The 14,268-nt window shown below is 44.2% G+C and overlaps 1 protein-coding gene across 3 annotated transcripts in view; it reads right to left on the bottom strand.

Annotated features, from left to right (window-relative positions):
- Positions 1-1,315: 1,315 nt before the first annotated feature.
- LOC147673487 (methanethiol oxidase-like) overlaps positions 1,316-14,268 on the bottom strand; it is a 177,595-nt gene continuing 164,642 nt past the window's right edge. For all 3 annotated transcript variants that reach the window (XM_086947342.1, XM_086947341.1, XM_086947343.1), the window contains one exon: positions 1,316-2,566. In XM_086947342.1, the coding sequence (XP_086803468.1) occupies positions 2,404-2,566 (163 nt within the window). In that variant the 3' untranslated portion in view covers positions 1,316-2,403. The remainder of the gene's footprint in view (positions 2,567-14,268) is intronic.

The raw sequence follows: 14,268 nt of genomic DNA, 5'->3' as shown, positions 1-14,268 counted from the left end.
TCTGCTTCAGGGTCTGCCTGCTCTAATCAGTGAGCCACACTTTATCTTTTTAACTATTTTAATATTTGGTGGATGTATGTACTGTTTCTTCTTTTATGATTTTAATTAATCAAAATAAAGATCTTTGACTGAATGACTGAACTCTTGTTATGAAATGTTTTTTTATGCTGAAATTCTTCAATATTAATTTAATATATATCTGATTATGATATGTTGTATTGCAATCAATTACAAATGTATTTTCTCTTTTAAATAAACAATAAAGATATGTGAACAAAAAAAAGACACTGGTGTTGGGTAAAGGTGCATAGGTTAACGTTGTGTTGTTTTTTCAGTTTGTGCCATTGGCACACATATGCAGGACAGCAATGGCCGTAGGCATTTTGATGCTGAGTTGTGGGTATGGAGATACCTCTTGTGGACATGCAGGCAGCTTCAGAGTGAACATTATCACTTCTGCAACCCTGCAGCTATGCCATGGTTGGAAATAGGATATCATTTTATAGGATTTCCAAATGGATCTAATAACTGGTAAGAGTTATGAAATTCCTTGGTTAGATTGATGTACAATGACACCTAATGTCCAGCGTATGCAGGACTCTTTCAGCTGCATTGGACAGATTTGGTAAAATGTTTTCAATATCACTGACTGATTTAGGTGAAAGTCTGTTGGCATTTTTGGAATAAAATATGGGTTCAATCTTAGTGTGACTGTTTTTGTGAAAATTGAGAAATAGTATTTTTATTGTAACAGCCTGTATCTCACTAACTCCCCTTGTTGATGATGTTCATATTAGCAAAAATGGGACCTTCCAAGATACATACTTTAACCCTGCCTTATAGATCTGCTCAAACTGGCTTCTCTTCACTTATGAGAGGACAGTGTTTACCTACCATGGAATTGGAAGAGGTCTCATAGTAGAGGAAAAACCCGAAAGAGACCTTTGGCAAATTCCTTGATCAATTTGTCGGAGCACATCCACTGTTTGTAGAATCCCTTTGAAAAAGGGTTATTACTGTAATAAGGACCGTGATTAAGGCATGTCTAAGACCCGACTGTGCTAATTCAGGCAAATATTGGAAGATCTCTTGTGATATAGTGCCAATGGATGAAGCTATGATGGACTGAATGAAATACTCCCATCTGATATGGGGCACTGACATCTCTGTGTATGCCATATTAATGAAGGCACTTGTTGATTTCAACTGCATTGTAAAACCTTTGTTCTTATGTTCACATTTGTGAGTCAAAAGGCAGGATACCACACATTTATATAAAGACGAACACTTTGAAAGAAGCACAAATTCACAGACATCGGAACAAAAACTTTTATCACTTTTAAAGAAGAAAATCATTACAAAATCACTGATGAATAAGTAGCTAATATGGCGAGGTGCTTACTATTGAACTTGTGTTTGGCAGGTATGTAACGGAGGATGGTAAGGCGAAAAATAATGAATTACAAATTGATAAAGATTTTTTATGGCAGATAATCATTTATGTAGGTTCACATTTTCTAAAGACGTCAGTAAGGTGAGGATGTGAACAAAAATAAAAGATTAAAGCAAAGAACCACAAGTGGGTAAGAAAGAACAGTGGGTAGAGCTATTCTATGAAACCTGCACTTCACAGGCTAGAGCTACATCCATGCAAACTAAGACTTTCCTCTTTCAGAGGCTGCCAAAATGAGTGTCATGATGTTTGATTAACATTGGTTATTGCGGAGCCAAAGGATCATTCAGTATGCAGGAATAGTTATATACAAGATCAGTGAGGCGTATATCATGGTTAAGGCTTTCTGGAAAGATGGGCAAAAACCTGGCACAGCAAGAGGGCAGACTATCATTGAAATGCACAAAAGATGACTGTGTGACCCCTGATGCCAAATTATAATCTGGTCACTACGTCCAGAGTGCTGCGTGATCACACAAAGTCAACTTATAGATCAAAAAGTGAACATTAAGCCTAAGTTGCAAAAATGACCCCCAGCTCTCTGAAAATGGAAAAACACTGCTTATGTGTTATTATTATTATTATTATTATTGCTAAATATGTCCCACACAGTTCTTAGGGCCCTTCTTCAGCGGTACTCTGTAATTTCAAATACTACACTTGAATAAGAAATTAATCAGGGATCAACCCATCCAAGTCACATTTTTCTTCCTCTTCATTAGAGCTAGGATCCTATGCTCAAAACAAGCTCGCAAGGGTGGAACGCCTTGTTCACAGCATGCTAAAGTGTGTTTTAATCATCACGGTGTGTCTGTTGAAAGCCAAGAAGTTTTTTGATCTTAGACAACTTACAGCTATCTGGAGGCAAGACCTAAAAAGGATACTATAAACAGGTATGACTGGCTATCCCCACCACCCTTGAACCGCCTGCCCTTCAAGACTTTTGCCCACTATATCCAGATGTCGGAAGAGCAGTCTCCTCCAGAGAGGCGCATATCATGGGCGAGGCAGGGCCCGTCTGGCTCTTTCCCAAAATCGATGAGAAAATCTTTATTGATGGTCAGGCCACCCTTCACAGTGTCCACGTCGATCTGAACCATTGCTGCCCCTTCCCTGAAAATGAGAGCAGAAACAAGTTTAAATTAATCTTTACACACTAGAGACTTTCACCTCTTTTAAGACTTTCCATATACATGCTTATACATTTCACCTTGCACACAGAAAAACATGAATTTGCAGAAACAATTACATGCACTTGTTCATTGACAGCCATGTGAAATAGAACAACACAAACCGTAACAATGAAAAAAACCACTGTCAAACCAATAGGTCTGGCCTTCTGTTGAATTGTGAAAACTTTTTTGTAGGTTGAACAGAAAGTGATGGGGGGAATTGTACCTGTGTAATATGATAAATGTGTGAAGAATTTTACAAGAATATTATTCATAAAAATAGGCACACGTGTCCATTTAATGTCTGGGTCAAGAAATCAGCTCCTACTGAAACAATATCAATGACAGTCAAATTATTTATATTGCTCAGATCAATGAGAGAGAGAGAGGACTAGATAGGCTAGACCGTATCCCCTGTATTTTATATGAATATCAATAAGGACTAGCTAGAAAGAGGATTTAGGAGACTCAGGTAAGTACGTCAATACATAGGGAAAAGCATTGTTTTCCTTATAAAGCCCTCACCCACCGACCTAGTCGGTGGCATGCTTCATCATCGGGCCCACCTCAGTGGCACCGAATGTGCCCCGGGTGTGCTTCAACTCCAGGAGACTGCAGAGCTGGTATGTTGCTGAGTGTGCAGTGAAAAGGGTGAGAAAGTGAAGAATTAAAAGCTACTGTAGTAGGTCCCAGCACCCGAGGGTTACTTATCTTTAATAGACTGGGCCTCTGTTAGCGGATAAAAGGCAAGAATACGTAATTTGGAGTGTGAATTATGACCTCCAACGTCTAGTGTGGTCTACATGTTTCAGCCAGTGCCTTGTAGATTTTAAGCTGGCTTTCCTCAGGACCATTTATTTATGTGAGAAGGTGCAAATTAAATAATAAACTTAAATTTAAGTGATTGTGTGGTCTTTTTGGCTATGTGTAGCGCACGCTAAGGCGCTATAACTGTTAGAGGGGGATTCCCTCAAGCTTGACTACAGATAACACATAGGACAAAGACAAGAAGTACAGGGTAGCGTCACATTAGTATGGTATATCGTTATACCACAAATTGCCGACTTGTAAGGTGGTGTGCGACCTATAATCGGCTATGGTGAGTTCATGCCAACTGCATGAAGTTGGTGAGAATTCTAGATAAAACCGTTAGTGTTTGGTGGTGGGCTAGAGAGCGTATTTACAAGGTGAGGTACAGGTAAGTATGATGCTAGGTCCTCACTCTGTTTTATCTTGTAAAAAGCTTCAAGGGTCGCCTGGCAGAGAAAGAGACCCTGTTGGGATGAGAGATTGATCAAAATGTATCCAACCTGTAGGGAGAAAGAATGATAGCTTACCCCAGTTGTAGCTGTAGTGGATCAGTTTTACTCACGAGTATTTCGGTCTGGTTCCTCCTTGGACCTATTCGTCCTTCCTCGGCGCCCGTTATGAGGGAAAGGGGCCACCGGTCTCTTAGTTATACATCCTATTTGATTGGTTTCACCTGTGTAAGGTAGAAAGAGAGGGAGGGGTGCGCGCTAGCCACCATGTCATTGCTTCCCTGTTTGCCCATGCGCTCAGGAGTAGTGCGCGATTTGCGCATGCGCGGGTGTATAGCGCATGTGTGTTGATGACGGATTGGATTCTGGCTTCGGGGCACTGGTGTGCGCATGCGTGGGCGTACTAGCGCAGGCAGGTGGACCATAATTCACAGATATGTTTATGGTTTATGGCAGGGGTGATTTAAGAAAATGAGCAGACACTGTGGGAGTGAGTGGTGAAAAAAAAAAAAAAAACCCGCCTTGTTGACACTATAACACGGGGGTGGCTGTTCATAAGTGCACGTGAATGCACCAGGGACTCACATAGGGGCACTCACATGTGGTGCTTTTTGGGGAAGATAGGAGCCGGGACGGGGACGCTCATGCATAGATACCCTGGCACAGGTATCAAGGCAGTTTCTTACTTCAAATAGAGTTTATACAGCTAGAGAATTCCAAGGTATGGCGTCGTTGAGGCCATGAGTATGTGTGGATAGACGATATATCCATCTTTGTTCTTTTTGTAGGAGAAGTTTTTCATTGATAGTGTTGTCAAATTTCTCAATGACGGTCCAGGAGAAATCATTGGGGGTGTGGATGTGGGTAAGGAAATGGTCTGTAAGTTTGCTAATATTTTTGCCACACCTTATCGTGCTCCTGCGCTCCGTCATTCTTATCCGGACTTTCCGGGTGGTCATGCCGATGTATCTTAGGCCACATCGGCAGGTTATCAAGTACACCAGGTTTGTGGAGTTGCAGTTTGTGAACTGTTGTTGTGTCCAGGTTTTGCCTGGTTCCAGGTTCAGTGTTTTGGAAGGAGATGTCAGGTGGCACACACTGCAATTGTTGCAGGGTTGATGGCCAGTGATTCTGGGTAGGCCCCATGGGTTAAGGATTAGCGCCTTAGCGTGCGTGTGTCATTGCTTCCCTATTTGCCCATGCGCTCAGGAGTAGTGCGCGATTTGCGCATGCGCGGGTGTATAGCGCATGCGTGTTGATGCCGGATTGGATTCTGGCTTCGGGGCACTGGTGTGCGCATGCGTGGGCGTACTAGCGCAGGCAGGCGGACCATAATTCACAGATATGTTATGTTTTATGGCAGGGGTGATTTAAGAAAATGAGCCGACATTGTGGCAGTGTGAGTGGTGGAAAAAAAAAAACCCGTCTTGTTGACACTATAACACGGGGGTAGCTGTTCATAAGTGCACGTGAATGCATCAGGGACTCACATAGGGGAACTCACATGTGGTGCTTTTTGGGGAAGATAGGAGCTAGGACGGGGACGCTCATGCATAGATACCCTGGCACAGGTATCAAGGCAGTTTCTTACTTCAAATAGAGATTATACAGCTAGAGAGTTCCAAGGTATGGCGTCGTTGAGGCCATGAGTATGTGTGGATAGACAATATATCCATCTTTGTTCTTTTTGTAGGAGAAGTTTTTCATTGATAGTGTTGTCAAATTTCTCAATGACGGTCCAGGAGAAGTCATTGGGGGTGTGGTTGTGGGTAAGGAAATGGTCTGTAAGTTTGCTAATATTTTTGCCACACCTTATCGTGCTCCTGTGCTCCCTCATTCTTATCCGGACTTTCCGGGTGGTCATGCCGATGTATCTTAGGCCACATCGGCAGGTTATCAAGTACACCAGGTTTGTGGAGTTGCAGTTTGTGAACTGTTGTTGTGTCCAGGTTTTGCCTGGTTCCAGGTTCAGTGTTTTGGAAGGAAATGTCAGGTGGCACACACTGCAATTGTTGCAGGGTTGATGGCCAGTGATTCTGGGTAGGCCCCATGCGTTAAGGATGGTGTGACTACCTACAACACAGCGTCCAACCAGGTAGCCAACATTATCCAACGGAATTGGAAGATCATCAATTCCGGCACAAGGAATTGGGAAAAACCACTTTTTGCCTATAGAAGAGCAACCAACCTTAAAGACCAACTGGTTAACACCAGACCACGGCTAAACACACGCAGCAACGATAACACCATCCTTAACGCATGGGGCCTACTCAGAATCACTGGCCATCAACCCTACAGCAATTGCAGTGTGTAACAATTCTGAGTAAAAGTTAGGCTGGCTAATCTTTCAGAAGTGCAAGTTATACTCTCTCTCCTGATTGTTTTCTTAGCCCATTCAGATCCTGGATCTGGTTTTGTGAGGGGTGTACCTGACAGGAAGATTTTTCTGAAGTTTGGGAAGTTTAGCCGGAGGTAAAAGGATAATCTCATGGGTCCTGAATGCAGTGTGCTACTTATACTGTTCCTCAGATATTGTTGAAAATCAGTCTTACAGAGGTGATGGACGGGTTTTAAAATACATTTTCCACCAGTAGACAGAGAACTCTGAAAATGATGGTAGTTGTTCTATGGGTAGTGGGTAACCCTTTCACCATCACCCTTGCTGTTTCGCTTCGACTGATCTTCCAGATGGCGTTAAACTTCTGCCCGACAGCTTGATTTATTCCTTACAATTTCTGTAAATTATAGCTCTGTTTTTTCCAAAATACTACTGCAGGAAGGCTGCACCGTCAACCAACATCTCCTGGGCTGGACTATGAGAGTGCCGGCAAGAAGAGTAGCAACAAAATGGGTGCGAGACACAGCTTGAGTGCTTGAATTTGTGAGAATTGTAATTCTTTTATTAATTCTTTTTTTTTGTAGGATGTTACCAGCAGTTGTTTCTCTGATATTGATGAATGATCGTGTGAATATGGTCTTGGAAGCTTTTACAGTCCACCACCTCCGAATATTAACCCGCCTGTCGGCTGCCTCGAGCCAGCCCAGGGCAGAACTTCAAGTATTAACACTGATGACCAGCAGGTATCTGATGATTGCATGCTGCCGCTAAAAAAGCATATTTTAGATTAACAAGGACTCAGCAGGCTGCACTCTCATTGACTCCACTTATTAGCAAAGCAAGCTACAGCAATTCAATACCTTGGCAGAAGGCAGCCGCCCACCTTCTCAGAATCCTGGCATCTGCAATGACTCACTCACTTGGTCCAACGTGGTGGCAGTGTCATGATGACTGATTTTAAATTTACCATGCAGCAGTACAGAATGAGCAACAATGCCATGATCTGCCACAGCCTCCCACATACTCTGCAGCCGTCAGCAGGACATGACATCCTGAAGCACCGACATCTGACTCTGTGACTGCCGCCTGCGACGGCCTGTAAGGGCTGGGGGGTGGTGCTGGCGGATTCCCGCAAATGCTGGGAAAGGGGTGGGTTGGGGGGTGCCCTTGGCGAGTCTTGCGTGTCTAGTCTACCACATCGCATTCGCAACGGGCGAGCGGTGGGGGCTGACCGTCGCCCCCCCAACTTGTGACTCCCGGGGCAGTCAGTCCCCCTTGCTACGCCACTGTATCCAGGGGCGTGGCTAGAGTTTGTGGCGCCCGGGGCTAGCCCTCAGATTGCCGCTCCTTGGGGGGGGGGGGGGAGGGGGGGGGAGGACGGTGGGCACTTGAAATAAATCCCACCACAGCCCAATAGCCCGTTAACTGTCAAAAGCAAAACCTTTTATTCACATCTTTTTTGTAGAATCAATCAAATGATTTGCATCAGCCTTTAGCTTGTTTACTGCTGCAACAAGTTTGCAAATAAATCTCATAATAACCCCCCACCTGTCTCAGCTGCTTAATAGCCCTTCTTCAGCCTCTGTGGTGGTATTTTACCTCAGAATGTATTCCTTTTTGCAGTTTTCTCAACGTTGCCTTTAGACTCAGCTGGTCAGAATCTGGTTGAAGTCCCCCGGTTCAAGCGCAGTTGAGCCGGCGGACGTTCCTTTCGGTACCTAGCAGCAAAGCTATGGAACACTCTACCAGGCCACATTCGAGAAATTAATGAACTGTACCAATTTAGGAAAGCCATCAAAACTCATTTATTCCCTTAATTTCCAGGTGTCTCTCTGTTCTCTGTTTTGTTTTGTTCAGGATCAGCGCCGGGACGCCCCTTTGCTGGGGCAGCTGTGCGCTTTACAAATTCCCATAACATAACATAACAGTGGCATCATTTCTAACTGACAATCGATTAATTAGATAATTATGATGAATGGGAAAACTTAATAAATGCATGTACGTTTATTGATATGCATACACTGGTGAGTCCTAGCTTCCTTGCATCACTTGTCTAGGATTATGGAGCAGGTCAGGCCTTAAGCACTAGTATGCCACAGTTGTCGACAGTTGTTGACAGTCAATAGAACACAGTTATGAAAAAAGTCAGTGAACAAGATTGTACAGCCAGAGACATTCTTTGTAAAAGAAATAGCTTTTTAAACGAGTGACAAGCTTAAAATGCGCGGGCAATAAATGGATTGAAGAAAACGCAGCATTTCAAGCTCTGAATGCATCACCTGAAACAGGTGGAATAAAGCTGAGACCCTGCAATACAGGAAATAATGAGAATGGTGTCATTCTCTGTGTGCAATGCTCTCCAGGCAGTTTTCGCAGAGGGAACAGTGAATGGGGTGTTCTGATTGTTACAGTGCTGGGCAGGACAGCACCAAGGTGTGCACTGACAATATGCATTCTTAGAGAAAGCAACTTTGGTAATTAAGACTGCAACCGAGCTCCGCCGGCGGCTCGTATATCCTGCTGACTATCCTTCTCACTCACCGGACCCCCGTGCGTATGAAGTGCTTCTGACTCTTGCGGTGCAATCCCGGTCCTTCCAGCTTACTGGGTGGCGGAGTTATATCGAGAACTATTCTTGGCCTACTCCGGGGCTGGAATTGAACAACAAGGACCTCGATTTCTAGCCCACCTGGGCTGGAATTGAACAACATCGGCTGTGGGGTCGGGGCTGCATCCGGTCTCCCGAACTTGGACCATTCTTGGGAATTTCGAATGGCATCTCAGTGACCGATTTGAGCGGTGTATATGGTATAGTGCGATAATTGAAGACCGACAGCCGTGACCGGGAGTCCGACACCCGGAGACCTATCTGGGCCGGGGTCGACAGGCTTGGCCCCCGGGCGGCGAAGGTGTTGATTCTGTCAGTTTGGTGAGCGCCCGCTGTTATCATCGGCTTTGTGCGTGCCCAGTGCCTTGGAGTTTGTGTTCGGTGATCGTGTCCTGCTTCGTCTCCCTGAGGGAGGAGATGGCGGAGGCGGACGACACAATATCGCTGAGGTCCGTAATGGCCGCCATTGGGGCGCTCCACTCTCAAATTGCCGACATTTACGATCGGATGTCTGTACCGCTGACCAAGGCCTGTTTCAGACCGGTGCAAGATGCCCCGACATGCTATCAGCAACCTGTGGTTCCTGTGGAGTCCTTTATTTGTCATTCTGAAAGCCCGGAGCGGAGGCCTGCTTCAGCCCACTCGGATGATTCTGGCTTGGTGGATGGCGCACTTGAGATCATTGCTGGCTTTCCCTCCTCAATCCTCGTTCGACGGAACTAAAAGTGCTGCTCGCCACGACCGGCTCTTCAGTGACTGTCTGAGAAGCTCATCGCTTTTTCTCATCCTTCCCAGACGGAAAGACAAATCTAAAAAATCTTACCAGGCCTGCAGGTCGAGTGAGTAGACTTTTCTACTCGACCTAACAGCAATGCACTCGACCCACAAACTGATCGCATATGAATTTTTTTCAAAACATTTGCAGCGCCAACAACCACCAGCGGGCCAGCTGCAACACTGCCAAGCCAGGCAGGCATGCACATAGCAGTTAAAAAGTCTCCGGTCAGGCACAGTACTGTCACATAATGGAAAATCCTGCTAATAACCAGCATGCAGCAAAAATAAAAGCTTCCAGATCTCTCTGATCTGGACACAACCTTATTCATTCCCAAAACGTACTCCTGGCATTCATAAATAGGCACTGGCAAAACCAATACTCTTAATGTGACATTCGGGGTCTACCCTGTGGATTCTAGCAGAACTGCTGAGGCTGTGTTCCCTGCAATTAATTGCACCATCTTTTTACGGAAAACATCTACGATCAGGTCTCTGAAGCTCACTCCCCCCTCCCAAAGCCTATCTCTCTGGGCCTAAACTTAATTTTTGGGGGGAAACTGTGGGTGTGGTAATTAGCGGTCACACAATCTGCACAATCCGCACCTTATGAGTGACACTTTCTTGCAAGCAAAATCAAGCAATTTGTAGTGTAGTTCCTAGTTTCCCACTAGGCCCTGCGCATTGGAATAACATAAACAGTAGTATCGACGTGGAACTGGCTATATTCCAGGCCTCCACTGACTATGCTAAACTTAATTGGGTTGTGTTACCAACTAGCTCAGAGGTCACTGGAAACTTTCTTCTCTGCATAGGAAGTGATCAGCTTCCTTGGCACAGACAAGAAGGGATTCAGTTTTCCAACAACCGTGCAACATGACAACTTTGCTCCTCAGATCAAGAGTCGATCTCTAGGGTCGTGTGAAACAATAGACATAGATTTCACTCAGTCAGTCTGGTGCAGTTTACTTTCACAATATGTAGAGAATAGAGAGACGGGCGTGTATCAATAAAGGTTAACATTTATTGAACAGTCTTTCTTCTCGTACAAGAGAAATGTATTGCCACAATTGCAATAACTGTTATTATGAAAAGTACGTACAGTAAGATAAGAATTGCGAAATAGAACTGTAAAAGCATTGATATGGTTTCTTAGCCATACAATGGTTTAAGAGTAATAAAACATATATACAGTCATATATACATTAGGCTAACATACTCAACTGGTGCTTCTAACTAAGCCTACCCCAGTGTGCCTGACCTAAGCCTAACACGTGAGAAGGGGGAGTAAGTAAGTAGCTTAAGTTAAGTTGGTTTTGCCAAGGTTTGTTTCAAGAATTCTCTTCTAAGGGTTTAGTCAACACCATACCTCTGAATAGAATGATGGAGGATTGGTATCTCCTTCAGGGGTCTCTCTCGATATCCCAGTCACCCGCGAGGGTAAACCGGAAGCGCCGGGACTGGATTTCTCTGCACGAGAAATGCAGCGGCTTCTCTCAGCGCGTCTGGAGGAAGGAGGGGTGACAGCGTCCGCGGGCAGCTGGGCTGGATGTCTTCGCAGAGGACGGCTGCACGGCTCCTCAAGCGTACTGAACCACAGTTCGCGCTGTAGCGGCGATAATGGTAATCAGTAGCTTCACCACCACAGGATAGCAGGCTGCAGCGACAGAGTGCTAGTTTTTGCCAACACTGGTCATGCAGGCAGCTGGCATCAGCAACAGGCAACGCTCTCGCTCAACAGCAGCTAGCTTCGCTCTCACATTGCTTAAGGCAACGTTGGTAATATTTATACCTGACAGGTGCCGGGTTTGACGCAAGTTTGCTGGACATAAGACGTCAATTAAAGATGTCACTAGGAAGTGGCAGCTATCAGTTGCTCATTAGAGTTCTATTACTAATCAAAACATAGCAAGCGGGGATTTCCAGGTTTGCTAAGTTTTTATCTTGTTGAAGAACTCGGAGTGTTATCTAGGAATATCAGATAGTGACTGCTGCTCTGTCATTGCACTAATTGGTCGCAAAGGAAGTAGCAGAGAGTCATGCTGGAATGTGGCTCTGTGGCTTTGCTCGTGTGAGGCCAGAGATGACTTTTCAGAAAATCGTACTTGAACGGTTATGCCAATATAGGGAATAAAAGGCTTTATAGCCGAATAGGGGCATAAGGTCACAGTATCGATCAGGAACCTAGATAAGCACATGACACCCACTCCACGAATTCATGTCCATCAAAATTACTAAAACTAAGCAATTAGATGCATGTGTAACATTGTGTAACATAGCCCACCCCAAAATACATAAATGCATTCGAAATAGGCGTACTTGTAATACATGGAATTTAGGTACTGTACGTAGTTTTAAAACATAGTAATCATTCAAAAGGTATTGCATATAAAATCAATGAACGATTATGCAAAAAGATTTACACATGAAGTATCTCTGACAGAAGAAATGCGAGATAAATCATCACATAAAAATGCATTGTAATAACATGTGTGCTAGAGGCTGGTGTTATGTTGTTATGTCTCTAGATGTGTTTAGAAATAGAAGTGTGAAGCTTCTGTTCTCTAAGAATAGTTTTTACGTTAAGCAAAGAATTGTTCGTGCCAAAAAGAAGAAAAAGGTCAATATTTTAAAAATTGTCCAATTCAAAAGAAAAATCAGTTTACCAAAGCTCCTGGCAGTTCTTTGTTGATCAAAACTGAAGGCCGAATCCAGAGTTCATGGGAACGCTGTGTGTCGGAAAGCTTTTCAAAAGTTATTGTTTCTCTATGGGTGAGAACATCGTATCAGACAGGCTCGCAAAGAATTGGTCTACAAAATCAGGTGATAGTTCAACCAAATTAGATAGCGCTGTAACTTGGCAGGTGTGAGAATGGTTGCTGTCATCGAAGGCAGGACCAGCAATGCTCACAGAACGTTGTACCTGGATGATGTTGCTTTTGTCACTCGCTCCACTGTTACCACTTGGCTGTAGTACAGGAGTCTCCACGAATGCCGTCATCAGGATTGGTAGCCGCTGGGGACAACACAATGCGTGAGCCGTTATTGGACTTAGCAAAGTATCGACGTCCATTGGTACTGCTGATGGAAGTGAAAGACAGATGTCCAACACGCATTCCTCGCCGCAAAGCATACACCGTAGCACAGGTAAAATGCAATTTTGCCATATCGGTCTGAATGAAAGGAACCAGGTCATGTTTAGATCTCTCAGCCTGGCCAATCCGAGGACGTTAGTTATCCTGTCCCTGTAGCGCATTGCTAGGATTGTCTCTTCCATTCCCATGGGAGCTATGTCTGAGCCGAGGCTTGCCATAACGTAGCAGGAGGGTCAAAAATAGAATCCCTGCGATGAGTCCAAAAAATAGTGGAATACCACCAAAGATGGAGTGCACAAAATTAGGAAAGATTCCCAAAATTGCCTGGAAGGGTGTTAGCAGTCCCGTAAAGACTGTCTTAAATATGCCTGGGATGCTCGTGGCACTAGACATGTTAAGGAGCTCGTCGAGCATTTGTACGAAATGCACGGGGCAATTTGTTGATAAAAGGTCATGGACCTCAGTAGCCGTCCTTGCGACTAGAAGATCATACGTCTCTTTAGATGACGTTATAGGCACATTTTGCTTAATGTATCAATTCGTATAGAATAGAGATTCAGACGAGGCCAAATGGGAGTCACTATGTCTGGAGGCCCGCTCGGGAACAATGCTTGCATACAGCATTTGACCATGGACGTAACTTCTACTAGATAACTTAGTCCGGGCGCGAGGCCACAGCACCTGTGATCCGTTCTTAGAATGTAACTCCCGTTTGCGAGTTGCATAAAGAAGGGCTCTATCTGAGTTGCAGGTGTGACTAGCTGGTGGCATGAAAGGTTGTTTGAATTTCCATCACATGCTCCGTGTAAATTAATACCCTGACACAAAAGTATACCGCTTAGTGAGTGTTTACAGTTCTCACCACTAAGAAATACATTTTTGTCGCTGTCACTATAGCAAGAATGAGTGTATGGTAATTTCCATTCGGATTTTAAGTATCCTTTACCCAATTGTTCATATTGGCCAGCAGGTATGTACTCAAGGCACTTATGAAATCGGAAAGTTGTAATCGGAATTGTGATAATTCCGTGTATTATCCATTCAATGACAGGACTCTCTGACATTGTCAATGGTAATCTCTCGAGTTTCTCGATGCTCAAGATTGTATAGTCTGCTCCTTTCTGTGCCAAACTGATCTGTTTATCAGTAAGGTTAAAAATGGAAAACAATGACGTTGTGTTGATTAAACGCCAAGGCACATAGCCTGAACGAAGATTTTGCAGCGTCCAGCCTAGTTCTATAATAGAACGTAATTGAGACTGGCCATGTTGTAACATTAGCAAATCTCTGTCTATCACATCAAAGGCAGAGGATACAATATTGTCCAAAGAATATATTCTGGAAGACAGAGTCATTAACCCATTGTCTACCACAGAAAGTGATTTCTCCAAATTAATACGATCAATTTCTCGTATCTTTTCAGCAGTTTCAATTTGCTTTACTTTCCAAGCCTCGTTGTAAGAAGCATAGATGCTGGTCGCTATGAAACGCTTTTGACGCTGTTTGCGTGGTCCAAGAATGAAATCGCGCAAATCAGCACCATCTTTTAATAAAGACAAGTGTTGCTTA

Source organism: Lissotriton vulgaris, chromosome 12 (assembly GCF_964263255.1).
Source record: "Lissotriton vulgaris chromosome 12, aLisVul1.2, whole genome shotgun sequence".
In the NCBI taxonomy this organism is placed as follows: Eukaryota; Metazoa; Chordata; class Amphibia; order Caudata; family Salamandridae; genus Lissotriton; species Lissotriton vulgaris.
Note: the sequence above shows the minus strand (reverse complement) of the source record. Positions and strands in the feature narration are given on the sequence as shown.